The following is a 15,951-nucleotide window of genomic DNA, read 5'->3' as shown; positions in this document are numbered from 1 at the left end:
ATTTTGCCTATTATGCCCAGGCCTTTATTTGGGCAGCAGAGAAGACCAGCGCTGCCCTAGGAAGAGTCCTGTTCCTGGAGAAGATGCTGCCTTTCACTGCTTCTCAGTGCGTGAAAAGGAACATATATATGAGCTCTTGTCTTCAGATGATTTACTCTAATCTCCTTCTGTAGCTTGTCAGCCCATCTGGCTGGTGAGGCAGGGGGGCCATAAACCATCTCTTCATGACCTCTATCCTTCGGAGAAGGCAGCATCTGCGCTCCATGCCGCAGGGACCGTGTTTCATGCCAGCCTGCCAGTGGCTTGTGGCCACCTGCATGGTGGTTGACTGTAGTTCTGTTACCCATATATTGTGATTTTGCATTTTGCAGCCTTTTGCAAAGATGGATGTAGGAATGGAGGAGCCTGTATTGCTTCCAATGTGTGTGCCTGCCCACAAGGCTTCACTGGACCCAGCTGTGAAACTGGTAAGATTATAATTGAATTTATGATGAAAGTAATCCAAGGAGGATGTTTGAGGTAATCCAAGAAAAAAGGATTATTTAATTGTGTGCCCAGTAAGAGGAAGCTGCTACTAAAAAGTTACTCACTTTTCTTATATGCCTCCCAAGAGAATATATTGCCGCAGTTCTAATTAGAAGCACGTGGACTGCAAAAATGAGAACATGAATTAAGACATCTCGCGTTTTGATGTTTCGTTATTAATAAGATTATTATAGACTTGCTTTTCACCTCAAATGGCCTTTGGTATCTCCTATAATGGTAGATAATCTGACATCTAGAAATAAATTTCAGTAATTGATGACTTCTGTGCTGTAAATGTGTGACTGGTTCAGTAGCCCACCTTCCCTTGCAGCCTTATTTGAAGACTTCTGATTAACTCAGTGTTCTGACTCAGTGTTAAGGCAAGTTTCGGTGTTCCTACTGCTTTTACCTCATTTTGCAGGCATTACTTTCTCTTCCTGCTACCCCTGAGGATGGCAGCACCACAAAGCCTTGTTTTAGAGCTTTATTTTTTAAGTCTTGGATCTAGACTAATTATATCACCCAGCAAAGTACGTAGAATGTTAATATGTAGCATCTCAAGTGCCTGTAAATAATTTCTCAAAGTTCAAATGAATACTTTCAGTGCTTTTATTTATTGCTGCAGAATATTTAAATGCATTCTAACGATACATGCCTCTAGGAGGTACAGGGAGAAAGCTCACTCAGATTAATTGGCTTCAGTATGCCTAATAAAAGGGCAGTCTGCCACCTATGATTGACTATTGTTGCTGTTCTATATTGCCTTCAATAAATCTTTCAAACAGTGGAAAGGAGGTCATTTGAGCAACTATTGCTTTCATCTGAGTTGTAAACATGTCCAGCTTAATGAAAAACACAGACTGATCTGAATTCTGCATTACCTGGTCCATTTGAGAGGTGAGAAATGTGATTGTTTTCATTCTTCTGTATTTGAGCAGATATGACCACAGTGCACAAGAGGGATGCTGTGTGAAAAGCAGTATCCTGATTGTTCATCTATTTCTAGAAAAATGTCCAAAGAGTAAATTTTCAAGTATTCCTCACTGTTTCACAGACTGCAAATAATGTGGTACAGGATACCAAGGTCTCTTCAATGTAACAATTTTGTGGTTTTGCTTGGAACAAATTGTGTGCCAAGATAATGCTCAAGTATTAAAACAGTGACTTTGTTTTAGTAATATTTGTCTTATATGCTCCTTGCTGGCATTCTGCTGTTATTGACTTAATAAGACATGTACAATTTCAAGGCTCTCATTTATCTTTTCCAGCTTTATACTCCTATCAGAAGTGTGTAGACTAGAAGCATATTCGCTTTAGTCTCTCCTTGTATAGTCAGTAGTAAAAGCCCCTATCAAAGAAAGATCTTACTGGCTTTTCTGAATTGCCCCTGGAAGTTCTGTCTCTGCTCTCTTCTTTAGAGGAGAACCCAGGGACACTCTGTTCCCAATTCAGAAAGTTCAGGCACCTTAATCTAACTTAAATGCATTCAGCCCCAAACACCCTTCAAAAGCAACTGGACTGCTGGCCTGACTGCCCGTCCTTCCTGCCCTTTGGGAAATGTAAAAGAGGGCAGGCAGGGACTTGGACCAGATCTGAATGCCTTTCTGAATATCTGATCTCAATATTTAACATGAGGTTAGCATGGCAGTTTTCACCTGGTATCTCAGAGCTAGTGATACTCTTGTGATTCAGAGCCAGTTCACCAGCCTCAAACCAGTTTCATAGGTCAGCTTTGCAAGGAAAAGCCCCTCTGTCCTGGTGGACCTCCAATGGACATAATATTTTTTCTTACTGTTGAAATAAGTAGTGCTAGAGATCAGCCACAGGGTACAGGCTTGGTCACATCATTTGGATATTAATGCGCAAATGTAAGATTATAATCTACTTGCACGTGGCTTTGAAACATACACTCTGAAATATCATCAGGGTGGCAAATGGAAGAGCTATCCTGTTGATAAGAGCAAAAGCTTTTTTGTTCTGAGACTGCATTGTCAGAAATGTGATGCCTTATACAGCCATAAAAGAAAACCCGATCTTTAGAAAGTACATGTTTACTCCTAGGGAATATGACAGAGTTTCCTGAAGCTACTTCTTGTTAGGCTTGAAGTGATTCAAGACATTCGTGTTACAAATAATTTATGCTGGAAGCTTCCCTTTTTGAACAGTCACTTCATCTACAAAGGTGATGTAATCTTTTCTGGGCAGACATCTTTAGTTGTGATCGTATACAAGGAGGGAGGAGGATTGATGTAAAGATGCCAAATCTATTTCTAAATCACGTTACTTATTTCTGGTTTTGCTACATCTATTAAAAAACTGCTTGTTGAAGAATCTTGGCATTTTTCACTTAAAACATACAGTTATATAGAAAGTGTCAGCAGCTGCTAAACCTGTAAATTAATTAACAGAATATTGAATCCACAACCCAGCAATAACCTAGAAAATAAAATCACCGATTCTTACTGTTTCCTTCTGCAAAAGGTGGTTTAAAAGCTCCATTTAAATCATTTATCAGAAATACAGAAAGCGTGATGTTGGAAGGGATCTCTGGAGATCATCTTGCCTAATCCCCCTGCTCAGAGCAGGGTCAAATAGAGCTGGATTCTCAGGACTGCGCCCAGTTGGAATTGGAATGTTTTCTGGGTTGGAGACTCCATAAGCTCTCTGGGCAACCAATTTCAGTGTTCAATCACCCTTACCTTAAAAAAAATAAGCTTTTCATTATGTTCAAATGTAATTCCCCCCACTGCCCCCACGTAGTCCCCTTCCTAGGCATGACTGAGAAGTGTCTGGCTTCCTCCAACACTGTCAGGTATTTTTACACATTGGTAAAATCCCCCTCATCCTTTTCATTTCCAGGCTGAACATCTCAGCTCTCTCAGCCTCTCCTCATATGGCAGATGCTCTGGTCCCTTCATCATCTTCACAGCACTGTGCTGGATTTGCTCCATGTCTCTCTCGTACTGGGGAGCCCAGCACTGGATTCAGCACCCCAGATATGATCTTGACAGCATGAAATAGAGGGGATCACCTTGACCTGCTGGCAATGCTCTTTGTAACGCAGCTCAGGAGGCTGTTGGCCTTCAATGCTGCAGGGGCACATTGCTGGCTCATGTTCAACTTGATGTCCACCAAGACGTCCAGATCCTGTTCTGCAAAGCTGCTTTCCCAATCTGGTCCCAACCTGTACTGGTGCCCGGGGTTGTTTCTTAATAGCGTTGGCATTTCCCTCTGAACTTGATGGCATCCTTATTGGTCCCTCCAGCCTGTTGAGGTCCATCTGAATGGCAGCATAACTACCTGGTGTAGCAACCGCTCCTCCAAATTTTGCAGCATCTGCAAATGCACTGAGGTTGTACTCTACCTTATTGTCCAGATCTTAAACAGGACTGGCCCAGTACCCAGTGTTTACTCACTGTTTGTTTTCCCAGGCGTACACTGCTAAGTGACTGGCCCCTAACTGGTCGTTGTATGGCTGATCACAGCCCTCTGAGCCCAGCCATTCAGCAAGGTTCTAATTCACTTCACTGTTCATCTATTTAGGCTGCACTTTTTAGCTTATCTGATGACAGGAGCATCAAAAGCCTTACTGAAGTCAAGATAAACAACACCCACTGCTCTCCTCCCATTCACCAACCTAGTCATCTTGTTTTAGAAGGCTATCAGGTTGGTCAGGCACGGCTTCCTCTTCATAAATCAATGCTCGATATTCTTAATCACATTCTTGTCCTTAATATGTTTGGAAATGCTATCCAGGAGGATACCATCAGCTTCCCAGGGATGGAGGTGAGGCTGACTGATCTGTAGTTTCCTGAATCCTTGCTCTTCTCAAAGACAGGAGAGGCATTTGCTTTCTTGCAGTTCTCAGGAGCTTCTCTCAGTCACCATGACCTTTCAAAGATAATTGAAATTGGCCTCTCAGTGACATCAGCCAGATCCCTCAGCACTGCTGGGTGCATCCAATCAGGTTTAATCGACCTATGTTTTTTCTAATTTATTCAGATATTGATCCTCCTCCACCAAGGGTGAATTTTCTTGCTCCAGACTTTCCCACTGGACTTAGCAACCTGGGACTCCTGAAGGCAAACCTTACCAGTAAAGATCAAGGTGAAGAAGGCATTGAGTACCTCACCATTTTCCATGTCTTTTCCAAAACCTATCCCTACACACTCAATCGGTGTCTCTATATTCCTTCCAAAGCCTGAGAGGGATGATACTGTCCATGCTTAGGTCCTGCTTAGGGAGCCAGGCTCATGTTGTAGAACAGGACATTGACTAAGAACAAGAATAAACTAGAGCTGCAATAGCTGGGGTTCTTGGTGTCCAGAGCATCCCCCTAAATTTTTGGTGAGGCTGTCTACTGTGTGGCAAAGACCTGGCCTGTTTCCTTGGTGCCCATGTTGGTTGGGGAGACGTACGCTTCCACGTGATGGGGCAAACAGTTCCTCCAAGCCTTCCAAGAGAGTGGAGAGAAGCGGAGGCAGTGACTGACAGGTACCGCTGAGCAGGAAGCAGACAGCCTGCCCCTGATGAGAGAGGTCAGAAGTCTTCTGATAAAATCATCCTGAGGTTGAAACATGGTTTCAGAGCAAACCCATTCACCCAGAACTCAAAGCGGCTTTCCCAGTTCTGGTGGGTTTGCACCAGAAGCTTGCTTGTGTTTGTGGACACAACTGTTACTCTTTTCACCTGTCAGCTGCCATGGAAGGGCTATGTCAGATTCCTAAACTCAACTGAAGCTTTTGCAAAGAGAAGTGAAGCCCTGTGTAATTAAGTGTGGTAATTAGTTTCATAATTTTTTTTTTTGCTTCCAAATGAGTGCTTTTGAGGTGTCAATAGGAACCATGTCTCTCTCAGATACATAAGGACAATCAGCTACTACTGCTAGTCAGGTATTTCTATGAGAAGAGGTGTTCACTGTGGAGTGCCTTGCAGTTAATAGAGCTATTGCAACAGCTTAGGATGATCTGGTGGAAGCCTTTTAGATGACTCGTGGCCTGTGCCCTGTGGAAATGGATCGGTGGAATGAGGAAGCAGATGTAAGAATCATATGCGCATGTATCAACCTCCAGAAGCATTTATTTTTTATTGGTAATGGGACGTAACAATGAGATGTGGGAAAATTCCGATTTCTCTTTCCAAAGGATGTGCAATGGTGCATTGTTAATGTTGGGAATGCATTTGTTGGCTTAGGGAGATGGGGTTTATGTGTTAAAAAATTTAGAGCAATCTTCTGCAGTGTAGCGAGCTGAGACTACCAAAGGAATCTAAAAGTATTTGTGCCTGTTAAACTTTTTGAAAATACCTGGCTTAACACTGTCTTGTTTGATTGCAAAATTATGAATTCTTCAACAGGCATTTAAAAATGCTATCTTAAATTATATTTGAAAAATGTTTTATTTTAGAATTCAGCAGAGGACGACTTTGTTAGATCTGTTTGATGTTACTGTAACTCCCCTTTAATTTGATGAGAGCTTTAAGAGTGGATTTGTTCTCCTACTATCTATGCATATCTGTACTAGCACATATACAAGACTACTGCATTATTACTGCTTGTCAGCTTCTTTTTTGAGTTCCTACACTCGTTTTGTGCTTTGAGTATTCCCCTGGTCTGCTTTTAATTATGCATGAGATCAAATAGCAGGGTTTCACTACTAGTTGTGTTCTGATGTCGGTTTTGTTAACAGGTTGGCTGGAAGTGTATGGCTTTTTTTGTGGATGACTGACTGTAACTTGCATTTCCTGATAATTAATTTTCCCTTGGATATCACGGGAATCATGTCCACCTGTTATTAAACAATCCATAGCAAACTGCTGAAAATAAACCAGCACACAAAGCTGTTACCTTTGAAAGGAACTCTTGAGGAAAAGTTTAACTTAAAGATTCTACATTCATTCAGCCATACATTATTACTAACAGTGAGCTTAATTAAATGTGTAACTGAATTTATGAAAAAAAATGCTGAACATCAGGTGTGTGTGATCATCCTCTCTTATCTTATCTCTTATCAGAAATAGCCATATCCAAGGAAAATATGTTATTTGGCTCTTCTCTGGTTTTTTTTTCCTTTTTTTCCACGTATGGAAAGCTAAACAAAAATACCATAAGTGTTGCAACTACTTCATGGTGAAGGAAAAAAAAAATTGATATCACTAAAAAAAGTTTTGCAACTTTGTGCTTAACATTTGTAGTTCAAAATACTGAAATACAACTCAGACAAGTTATTTGAGTAAATGATTATTATACATCAGATCTCTTTAGAGTTTCGTGCCACTTTCCATATAAGCTAAATAATTAACATGTGCACCTGTTGCTCTTTTCAGCAAGTCCAAATTAATTTGTTCATGTGCACTGACCATAATAAAAGCAGGCTTCAGATTATTGAAGACTGTTATTATTCCTGTTCCAAAGGAAGCTTGTGAAAATCTTTTAATTCTGTTACCCCAGTTATTAGGAAAATAAATTTACTGATATTGGCATAGAAGGCTTTGTCAAAGTAACCAGAAAGCTTGTTAACTTTGCTGGTTTTGCAAAAATGAAGTGTTTTAGTACTTTTAGCATGACAAGAGAACAGCTTCCATTTAAGCCCTTGATCCCTTCTGTTCAGCTAAAACAACCACAATCAGCTTTTGGCCAGGTAGGCTCTGGAGCTAAAGCTGTGACACAAATGGCATTTGAAGTCCATAGAGCATTGAACCAATTCTGAAAGAACTGGAATTACTTTTGGCAGAACTCTAAAAAAATCTTGGCCCCAGTCTAATGAAAACTCTCTGTAAGCTATGAAAGTATTACAGTCAGAACTTTCCCAACAACTCCGGAATCTGTCATTTGCTCAACTTTATTTTTACAGTGAAGATTTAAATTACTGATAGTTGGATTTGGATTTACAACAATATTATTAAAAGGCTGAAATTTGTGGTACAAGTATGCAAGGTTCTGCACAAACCTAGAGTAATAGGAGTGCCCTCCAACAATTAATAGTCTAACCAGGGGAAGATGGTTGCATGCTGGGATAAATGACCATAACATGCAGACTCCTTGAGCAGAAAGCATATCAGGGTTAATCATTTTATTCTCTGAAATCCTTAAAGGATTGCTGGGCTTTTGAATGAAGGAGGAAGCAAAAGAAGGGAGCAAGAGGAAAGTGGTGGAGCGAACATGAAGGCAGCACAGGCATGGACTGTCCAGAACCATAGCTGTAGGAAGAAGCGATGCCTCCCATAGTTCATTAGTTTTTGTAGCCCACCTGACTTGCTTTGATTCTGGTGTCCTGAGAAGTCAGGTTTCCACTTTTGAGAAGTCTCCCAAGTTTAAGACTTAGAAATTAGAGAATACTTTTGGTAGGAAATATTTCAATTACATTAAAGGACTGAGTTCAATTCACATAAATAGAAAATATTGAGTTAATCTATAGAGCCTGGATAAAATTTTGAGAAACTAAGAGTACTTAAGCATGATATGCAGTCTAAAACATTTTAGTAGATCCCAGTGTGTAGCGAATGGAGAATTTATCATATTCTGAAAGCCAGGCCTTTTGGGGTCACTCAAGTCTGGTATTTCGACTTTAGTAATTTCCAAAGTTTATAGGCTATTAAAATCTTTTCCCTTGGTGCAAGCAAAAAAAAAGATCACCCAAGACAAAACCCAAAGAAGCCAAATAGTGGCTTGCAAGCAGTTGAGGTGGGGCCTACGTGCGGGGCCGCGTGCCGCTCTAACCCTGCAGCTGTGCCATGGCTGTGGTGGCAGGTCCCTGGGGGACCCCTGGCCCCGGCTGTGGGAGGAGGTGAGCGAGGAGAGATGCTGGAGCTGGCATGCTCAGCTTGTCACTGGACTTAGCTACATGCACACCCCAACCCGAAGATGTCACTGCCATTCGTCCTCCTCGAGTCCTGCCAAGTGCTCCCCATTTCCTTGGCAAGTCTCCTGGCTTCCTGCCCTGTGGAAATTTTAGTATGTGGCATGTTGGGTTGTTAAGTTGGGCCTTTCCAGCCATAGCTCAAATGTAGATGTAGACACAACGTTCTCAGTCAAACCGGTTTAACTTAAACTTTTAACAGTAAAAATCTGCTTGTGCTTTCTGTTCTCGGGAGCTGACTCTCTGAAATGCAAACACTTCTGAATTACTACATACACCTGCATTCAATTAATACTTTCTGTGGTTTCCATTTCAGCAGAAAGAGACAGGACCCAGCTGCTAAAAATAATATAATGATTTTGCTGAGGATGCTGAAACATCTTGCTTTATAACTTGCATCTTTGCTATGTAGTCACTACCCAGCTTGCAAATGCTGGGCAATGAGTGGTCTGCGATATGGTCTTGGCCTTCTCCAAGATGGCTATTTTGCATGTCAACTGCTGATTTCAAAGGCAAGAACAGTGTTGTTTGTGGTAGCCTTGGTTTATTGAGGTAATGCATATAACTAGCGCATGTAGTGACACCCCATCTTGCTTTGCATTATTCCATTTTAAATGCTGTATTACTGTAGAAAAAACAGACAGTAGCATCATGGACAAACTTGTGGGAAGCATCTTATAATATCAACTTCTTTGTCTTCTTTAAACATAACAGCTAATTCTTATAAAGACTAGTACATCACTATGATAGTTTTTCAATACATTGTTGCAGAACTTTAATAATAAATTCTGAAATGCATACTTTGTATTTTGTCGTCCTATCACTGAAGTACAATTATGCAATGTGAAACAAGCATCTTCACATAGAAGGTTTTGGTGACTTGAGGAGAAGATAGCAGGAAATTACTATATGAATTATTTCTTTACAAAGCCATTCCAACATATCCGTCATCTGATTGACAACATTTCTGAATTTCTTGTGGTTGCAAAATTTTTTAATGTTTTCAAAATATGAGGTGACTTTTGAGATTTCAACAAGCACCAGCAGGGAGTAGGCTAAAATTGGCAGTTACATGATCGACAACATAGTTTTCCTGTTGCCCAGGGTGAAACCTATGAAGTTTTACCCCCTGAGCTACTCTAGTGCCTAAGAGCAATGATTCAAATACTGAACTGTGTCCCAGTGAACCATCTAAGACAGTACTTTGTTGATATTCCAAAGTCCTTTCAGGACTTGGGAAGTGGGGTTTTTTGTTTTGTTTTGTTTGGGTGTTTTTTTTTTTTTTTGGCTGGCCTCAATTTCAGATATGTCGTTTTTGAGAACCATAATTTTAGGAATTTGGACCTCTGTGCTACTTACAGGCTTCTACATTGTTCTGTTTGGTTACTATAATTTTCTGATGTACTGTTTAGGACACATATATATATTGTATCTACTTCTGACTGATGATTAGTAGGGAGACATATCCTCAGTAATAGAGGGTGATGGTTCCAGACAGACAGCCCTAATTTGTATTGTCAAATCTGAAATTCCTAGAAAGTCTTTGAATAATCTTGTTTGGCTGCTCTAGAGCAGACAGTGCAGAGTAACTTTTTGTTCCTGTATTTTTCTTGCTGCACTCCTGTGATACGCTTTACATAAAATCATGAGGTTAGGAACTGTGGGAAAATAACAGAACATTGGGAAGGAGGATTGTAAATGCGCTGAAGTGACTTGCAGCTGGGCTGTAGAAAAACACATATTTGGTACTAGTTGTTTAGCCTCGTGTGTTGGACAAGTAGAACATCTGTGTTTAGAAAACATAGGCCTCTGATAGACTTAGAGGCACCATATCGAACATGCTTGAGGTTCCTGCCCTGCCGCAGGCAAGATCAAAGCCTGATGGTAAACTGTGCCTGCGTGAATCCTTGAAATACAGGCGAAAACAGCAGACTGGGTGATTCTCTAGCATGGATCAAGCTCTGCGGTGCCTGTGTCCCTGCCTGTGTGCCTCCGCTCAGGTGATGCTCTAGGGATCCCCTGGTTGGCGAGGTAATGAAAATAAATTTACTCTTTGCATTTCATCCATGCTTGTGTGGTTGTTCCTGCAACCTGCCTGTGCCGCTCACACAGGAGCCATCATCTTCACAACTTCTGTTCTGATCAGAAGCTTTGTTCATATGATACATCTGGTGAAGCGGAGGAGGCAAAGAAAGCAAGCACATTATGGCCTTGGTAATTGTGCATTTTCAGCTCCCCAAGACTGAATAGGGCGAGGGGGGATTTTTTTCCATATCTCACAGCTTGAAGCTGTATGGGTATTTCTGAAAAGCTAGTGCTGAAAGTCCTCTAGAGATCTGCTGATGAAATGGTTTATTTTCTTCAGTTATGGCCTTCTATAGCCATCCAAGGTCTTTTATTAAAAGTACAGAGTATTATCTTCTTGAACTGTCTTCCAGTAATTCAAAATTAATGACACTTTTTTTTTTCTGCCCATATTCCTCATCTGATTTGGTTTCTGGGAAAACCCGATAAAATAACTGTTTTCCTAACTGATCTCCTTCTCATGATTTCATCTCACCAAACCCAGGCCTTTTATTCAGCTGATATAAATTGATACAGTTCTTTTGGCATACAGGTCTATGTGCTTTTAATGAGCTGTCTTTGCATATGTTTCTTTCTATTAAGGAACAATAACAACAAATTGTAATGAGTCGTTCTAAAATGTGCATTTATACTACTGTAAAAATAACTCTTTGCCATTGATAGCCAAGACCATTTTGATATCTCTAACCAACTCTAAGAAAAACAAGGATCACGAAGCATGCTGTTGTAGTGCTCTCCTTTTAATATATCTCTGAAGTCAGGCCTTGGGTGAGGAGGAATCCTATTAAGTTAGAGTCTATCTGAAGGAACTATAACATGCAATGCTTTCATGGCTTTATCCATGGATCATCTGCCTCCCCCACAACTAATTAGTGTTCTAGGTGAATAGCTGCCCAGTCCAACATGCATAAAAATAAACCAAGTTGCTATTAATTCTTGTGCCTTTAGAAGTGACAGGTGTACCATGGTTTGGAAAAAGTCAAGATAGGGTTGATTTCAGAAGAGGATCTCAAGTGTGATGCATATTTCTAAGCTATTTAAATGAGTTCATGAAAAATATGTTGACTTTGCCTAAGTCTAAAGTCACTGCAAAGCATTTGATATATTACATCTTAAGGACCACTGAGCACTGAAGAGGCAAATACTGCAATCTCCACTTTTTTAATTGGGCTTCAGTTGCTCTTACGAACATAGGCAGACAGACAAGAGCAAACACTGGCAGAGACTAAGTAGAATCAAAGGTTTTAACTCTCTCCTGAGTGTGCTTCTCTTCTAACTGGCATACGTGGAATGCATGATGCAGTAGCAGCTTTGCTCCCAGGAATTGTAGGTGGCAGAAGGCATGAACCTCTCTCTCTCTAAAACAAATATGCTCAAATGAAGAGGTGAAGGCTAAAAATTCATCCAGACATGAGAGGGAGGCTCACAAATGATTACATTCTGTGGGAGAAACAACCTGAATTTGTTGAGGATCTTAGTTGGGAAAGTAGTAAACTACAAACCCTATGTAGAGTCTGAGCAATAATATGCTAGGAATTAGGTTACAAATGTGGGTTGTCCAGGCTTCCATCACATCTCTGCCCCCTTTGACTTATCTGAGATTTCTCCATTGATTTCTATAAAGGGTGTAAAGTGGCTAAAGTTTCATTTTCCTACCCCAGCCTGAATGAATTTGGAAGATCCTTTCAGAGAGAAGAAACAGAAATTGTAGCACAGACTTTCTGCTGAAACTCTTTGCCAAGAACCTCTTACAAGTCTGGGTTTTTTCCCCTCAGGAAATAAATTAAGGGCTTTGAAGGATTTTAGTCATAAAGAAACTTATGAATCTTAGGCATGTAATGTTTACAGTTTAAGAGTAACTTTTGATGCAGAAAGGACCGTTGCTGAGAAGAGAAATTATACTGCATATTCCACAATACCAGTAAAAATCTAGCAAATAGTTAACGAGTGTTGGTTGAATTGTTATTACAATTAATAATTCCATCAAATTTCAGCTAGCTATGTGCCAGTACAAGCCAGGTCTTCATATTTACTATTACAAGGAAGTTCAAAACAGAAAACGAAAACATGATGGGCAGTCTTGGAAACTGTAGCAGGGAAGTGTTCGGCTAACCCCTGGAGAACGAACCTTTCCTGCAAGGAATGCTCTGTTTAAACAGTGCTGCAAGTGCTAATTCAGGCTACAGAAAAATAGACATATGCGGCCAGCAGACGGGTTGCAAACATGGCATATATGATATAGATAAGCTGTTTGTAAGTTAGATTCTGAAATTTGTTGTGCTGGTGTACAAAATAACTTACTACCCCTCCCTCTTGTCAAATATTTCCCCTGACCATATATAATAACATGAAGTTAATTACATGTGCTGGTGCTGTATTCCGCCACTCTTTCAAATATCCAGAAAAATTAAAGATCCTTAGAGTTCAGTAGAATTGTACAGGACACTATTCTATTTTTACAAAAGCCAATTGTTGTCTAGATTGTGAACTCTGGTTGAAAACAAAACCAAACCAAACCGCAAGACTTAAATTACTATCAGTGAGTGTCCTTGTGACTTCCGTGATTTGTCTGTGCTACCAAATAAAGCAGACAAGGGGGTAAAGGCAGGGGGTGCAGCTTTCATCTCTACAGCTCACTGTTCTTCCTCTCACCTCTCCCCAAAACACATTGGCGTCTTCTGTACTTCTTGTTCCCTGACATGTTACTATTCCCCAAACCATGCTTTGGCATAGTCACATGTGATACTTACTGAATCAATGCTGTTACTTAAAATTCTTCACCCAGAGTTGTTTATGTACGAAGAAAGAGAGCCGATGGAAACACTTTCTCCCCATTTTACAGATGTAGAAATCAATACACTTGGGGAAAGGTGCGTAGATGACAAGGTTTGCATAAGAAGGCAGTGGCAAAAGTCCAGATAAGATACAGGTCATCTAATTTCTGCTCCCCTTGTTCCTCTGTTCAAATATGTCAATATCTGAGAGAAGACATGGTGGGGTTTCTATAATATTTTTTTCTGAGTGGGAAGTGTAGCCAGTTCCTAAAACCTAAGAAAATACTTTTGACTTTCAGAAAGGACATACTCTAAAATTGCTAGCTCATTAAATTGCAGGAAAAAGTTTAAAAGTTGTCTATGAGAGTAAACAAATGAGATCTGCAGCAAGGCAGGAGGAAAGACGGGGTTCTGCACATGATGCTTTTTGCTTGGCTGCAGTGTCTGGAAGGGAGGTCACCCTAATCCCTGTTATCACCTGAATTTTTCTCAGATACGAAAAATAAGCTCAAAAATGAGCAATGAGACAGAGGCTGGTGACTTTAGAAGCTTGGGAAGTTTTACTGTGCTTTCCATATATTTATTCACAAAGGAAATATTTGACAGAAATTAAGTAAAAAATGCCCATATTGAGTTTGATGAGCATTTTGGATTTTGGCATGAACCCTACTTACTTCACCTTTTCTGTTTTGTAGATTAAAGTGCTTTGCTGCTTCATCATTATTTATCTTTTTCTCCCTTCATTTTCCTTGCCTGACACAGTTTCTTGGGTGCATATTCTTTCTTTCGTCTCTCAGAACCCTTGTCGGTTTTAAATAACTTTTAAATCACTTTGTCTCTGCTAGAGAGCCAAATACTGGTACTTATCTTTTTATATTTTCTTTAACTTGTTGCAACACTGCAATCCTATATATAGCAGCTTAAAAAGAAAAAAAAACATGAAGGGTGCTAGAAAAGAGATTTGAGAAGAAAGGATTTTTTGTTATTTGTTAAAAACATCAAAATGCATCCACTATTTAGCTATTATTTACTATGGGAAAGAACCTCCTTTACTAAACATGAAAACTAAAATTTCGATTAGGTTCTTAAAATACTATAGATAGAGGGCTATAAATAGAATGTGAATAGTGCAGCTGGGCAGCATTATAATAGAATTTCCTTCTGTTATATACAGGAGATAGGGATGACCTTCATCACTCACTGTAAGCTCTCTCTTTTATGAATTACGAGCCATTCAACTATTAGTGGAATTAAAATCTATAACACTGCCAATCATTGCCCCATATCCCTATGGAGCCCTTCGTCTAGCTGTCAGCAGGAGGGAGTCTGCAGTCTCTGCAGATATATGCCAGCGATATGTTTATAGCCCAAGCGAAGGAATAGTGTGGGGTTTTTTTTTCCTTTTCTGTGCTTCAGCAATTTTGTATGATCTCCACATGATTTTACGCTTCAAGAACAGCAATGTAAATTAATGGCCACTGGTTTATGGACTGAGAGTCATGGTAACAAGTCACTGGTAAGAAAATGTAGGTAAGAATGTTTTAAACTTAAGCACACGTATAATAGGCATGATACCCTGACCAGAGGGTAGAAGACCAAGTCCAAATCACAGCGTCGAATCAATTCCTAGCCAAAACTTTGAGTTGCTTTGTGAGTTCTTTTGTTTGTTTTCCGTGAATGGCCTTTGAAATTAATACTTGGAAATTTACTATAATTCATACCAGAGCTGACCTGAAACAACTTTTTGCAAAGCTGAACCCAAACTAAGCTGAGAATGTGCCAGTTGCATCCTTGGTTGGGGTATGTAAGTCATAACTCATGGTTATGACTGCATTGACTCCTCACTTGAAACTCAAGATCAGTGAGTGTGCGCAAATAGAGCCTTCCTTCCCACTCCTTAGAAAAAAGGTAAGAGCTGGCCAAACTAGCCCTTCTCCTTTCAGATAAGTAATTTTTCTTTTGCTTAGCATGTGGCTACTGTTACCCAACAACTCACACATTTACTGATAGCACCATGTTAGTCCTGTTCCTAAGGTGCAAATGGAGCTACATAACTTTCGAGCGCTGGTACGTTATCTGAAATGGGTTTGTCAGTGTATTTCAAGGTCTAAAAGTGCTTTTGCTATCTTGAAGAAAATAATTACTTTTCTTTTTCGAGATCGGGCTAACAAGGAAACAGAAGCAGGTGTTACAGTTAAGATGAGGTGCTGTACTGAGAATGATGGACGAAGTGAAAGCAAAACCACATCTTTGTCAACAACGAGAAATAGAGGCCCAGTTCCTCTCAATTATTCTTTCTAATGGGGATTGACACAATTGGTTTCACAGAACCTTGTTGAAAAATATATTCTTCTTTTTTATGATGTTCATGGATGCACCTAGTTCATCATGGCTAATTAGGTGTTCTGAATTATCATCTTCAATTGTTACAAATGTCACCTCCTTTGATGATATTGGATGTGTAATGAGAGACTGTCATAGTTTCAGTTATTGGTGGGGTCTGTGGTTGATCAATTTTTGACAGGGAAGAATTGTTTAACAGGGCTGCATGGTGAAGCAGTCAGTGGAAAATTCCCTTTCGTAACATTTCTGTCTAATTTTGCAGCGCCACACCACTGCCACACATGAAATAACAACACGACTGGATTTCTTTTTGCTGGCATTTAGCAGGACCTATGGGGGTGTGCAGAAATCAATGGGGGATCAGGAGC

The 15,951-nt window shown here is 40.1% G+C and overlaps 1 protein-coding gene across 1 annotated transcript in view; it reads left to right on the top strand.

Annotated features, from left to right (window-relative positions):
* The window catches only part of NELL2 (neural EGFL like 2), a 154,065-nt gene that overhangs the window by 113,407 nt on the left and 24,707 nt on the right, over positions 1-15,951 (top strand). The window contains exon 15 of the mRNA XM_065648237.1: positions 372-467. Within this exon, the coding sequence (XP_065504309.1) occupies positions 372-467 (96 nt within the window). The remainder of the gene's footprint in view (positions 1-371; positions 468-15,951) is intronic.

The sequence above is a fragment of the Caloenas nicobarica genome, chromosome 1 (assembly GCF_036013445.1).
Source record: "Caloenas nicobarica isolate bCalNic1 chromosome 1, bCalNic1.hap1, whole genome shotgun sequence".
Taxonomy (NCBI): domain Eukaryota; kingdom Metazoa; phylum Chordata; class Aves; order Columbiformes; family Columbidae; genus Caloenas; species Caloenas nicobarica.
The sequence above is the reverse complement of the archived record's forward strand: the minus strand, read 5'-3'. Positions and strand labels throughout refer to the sequence as shown.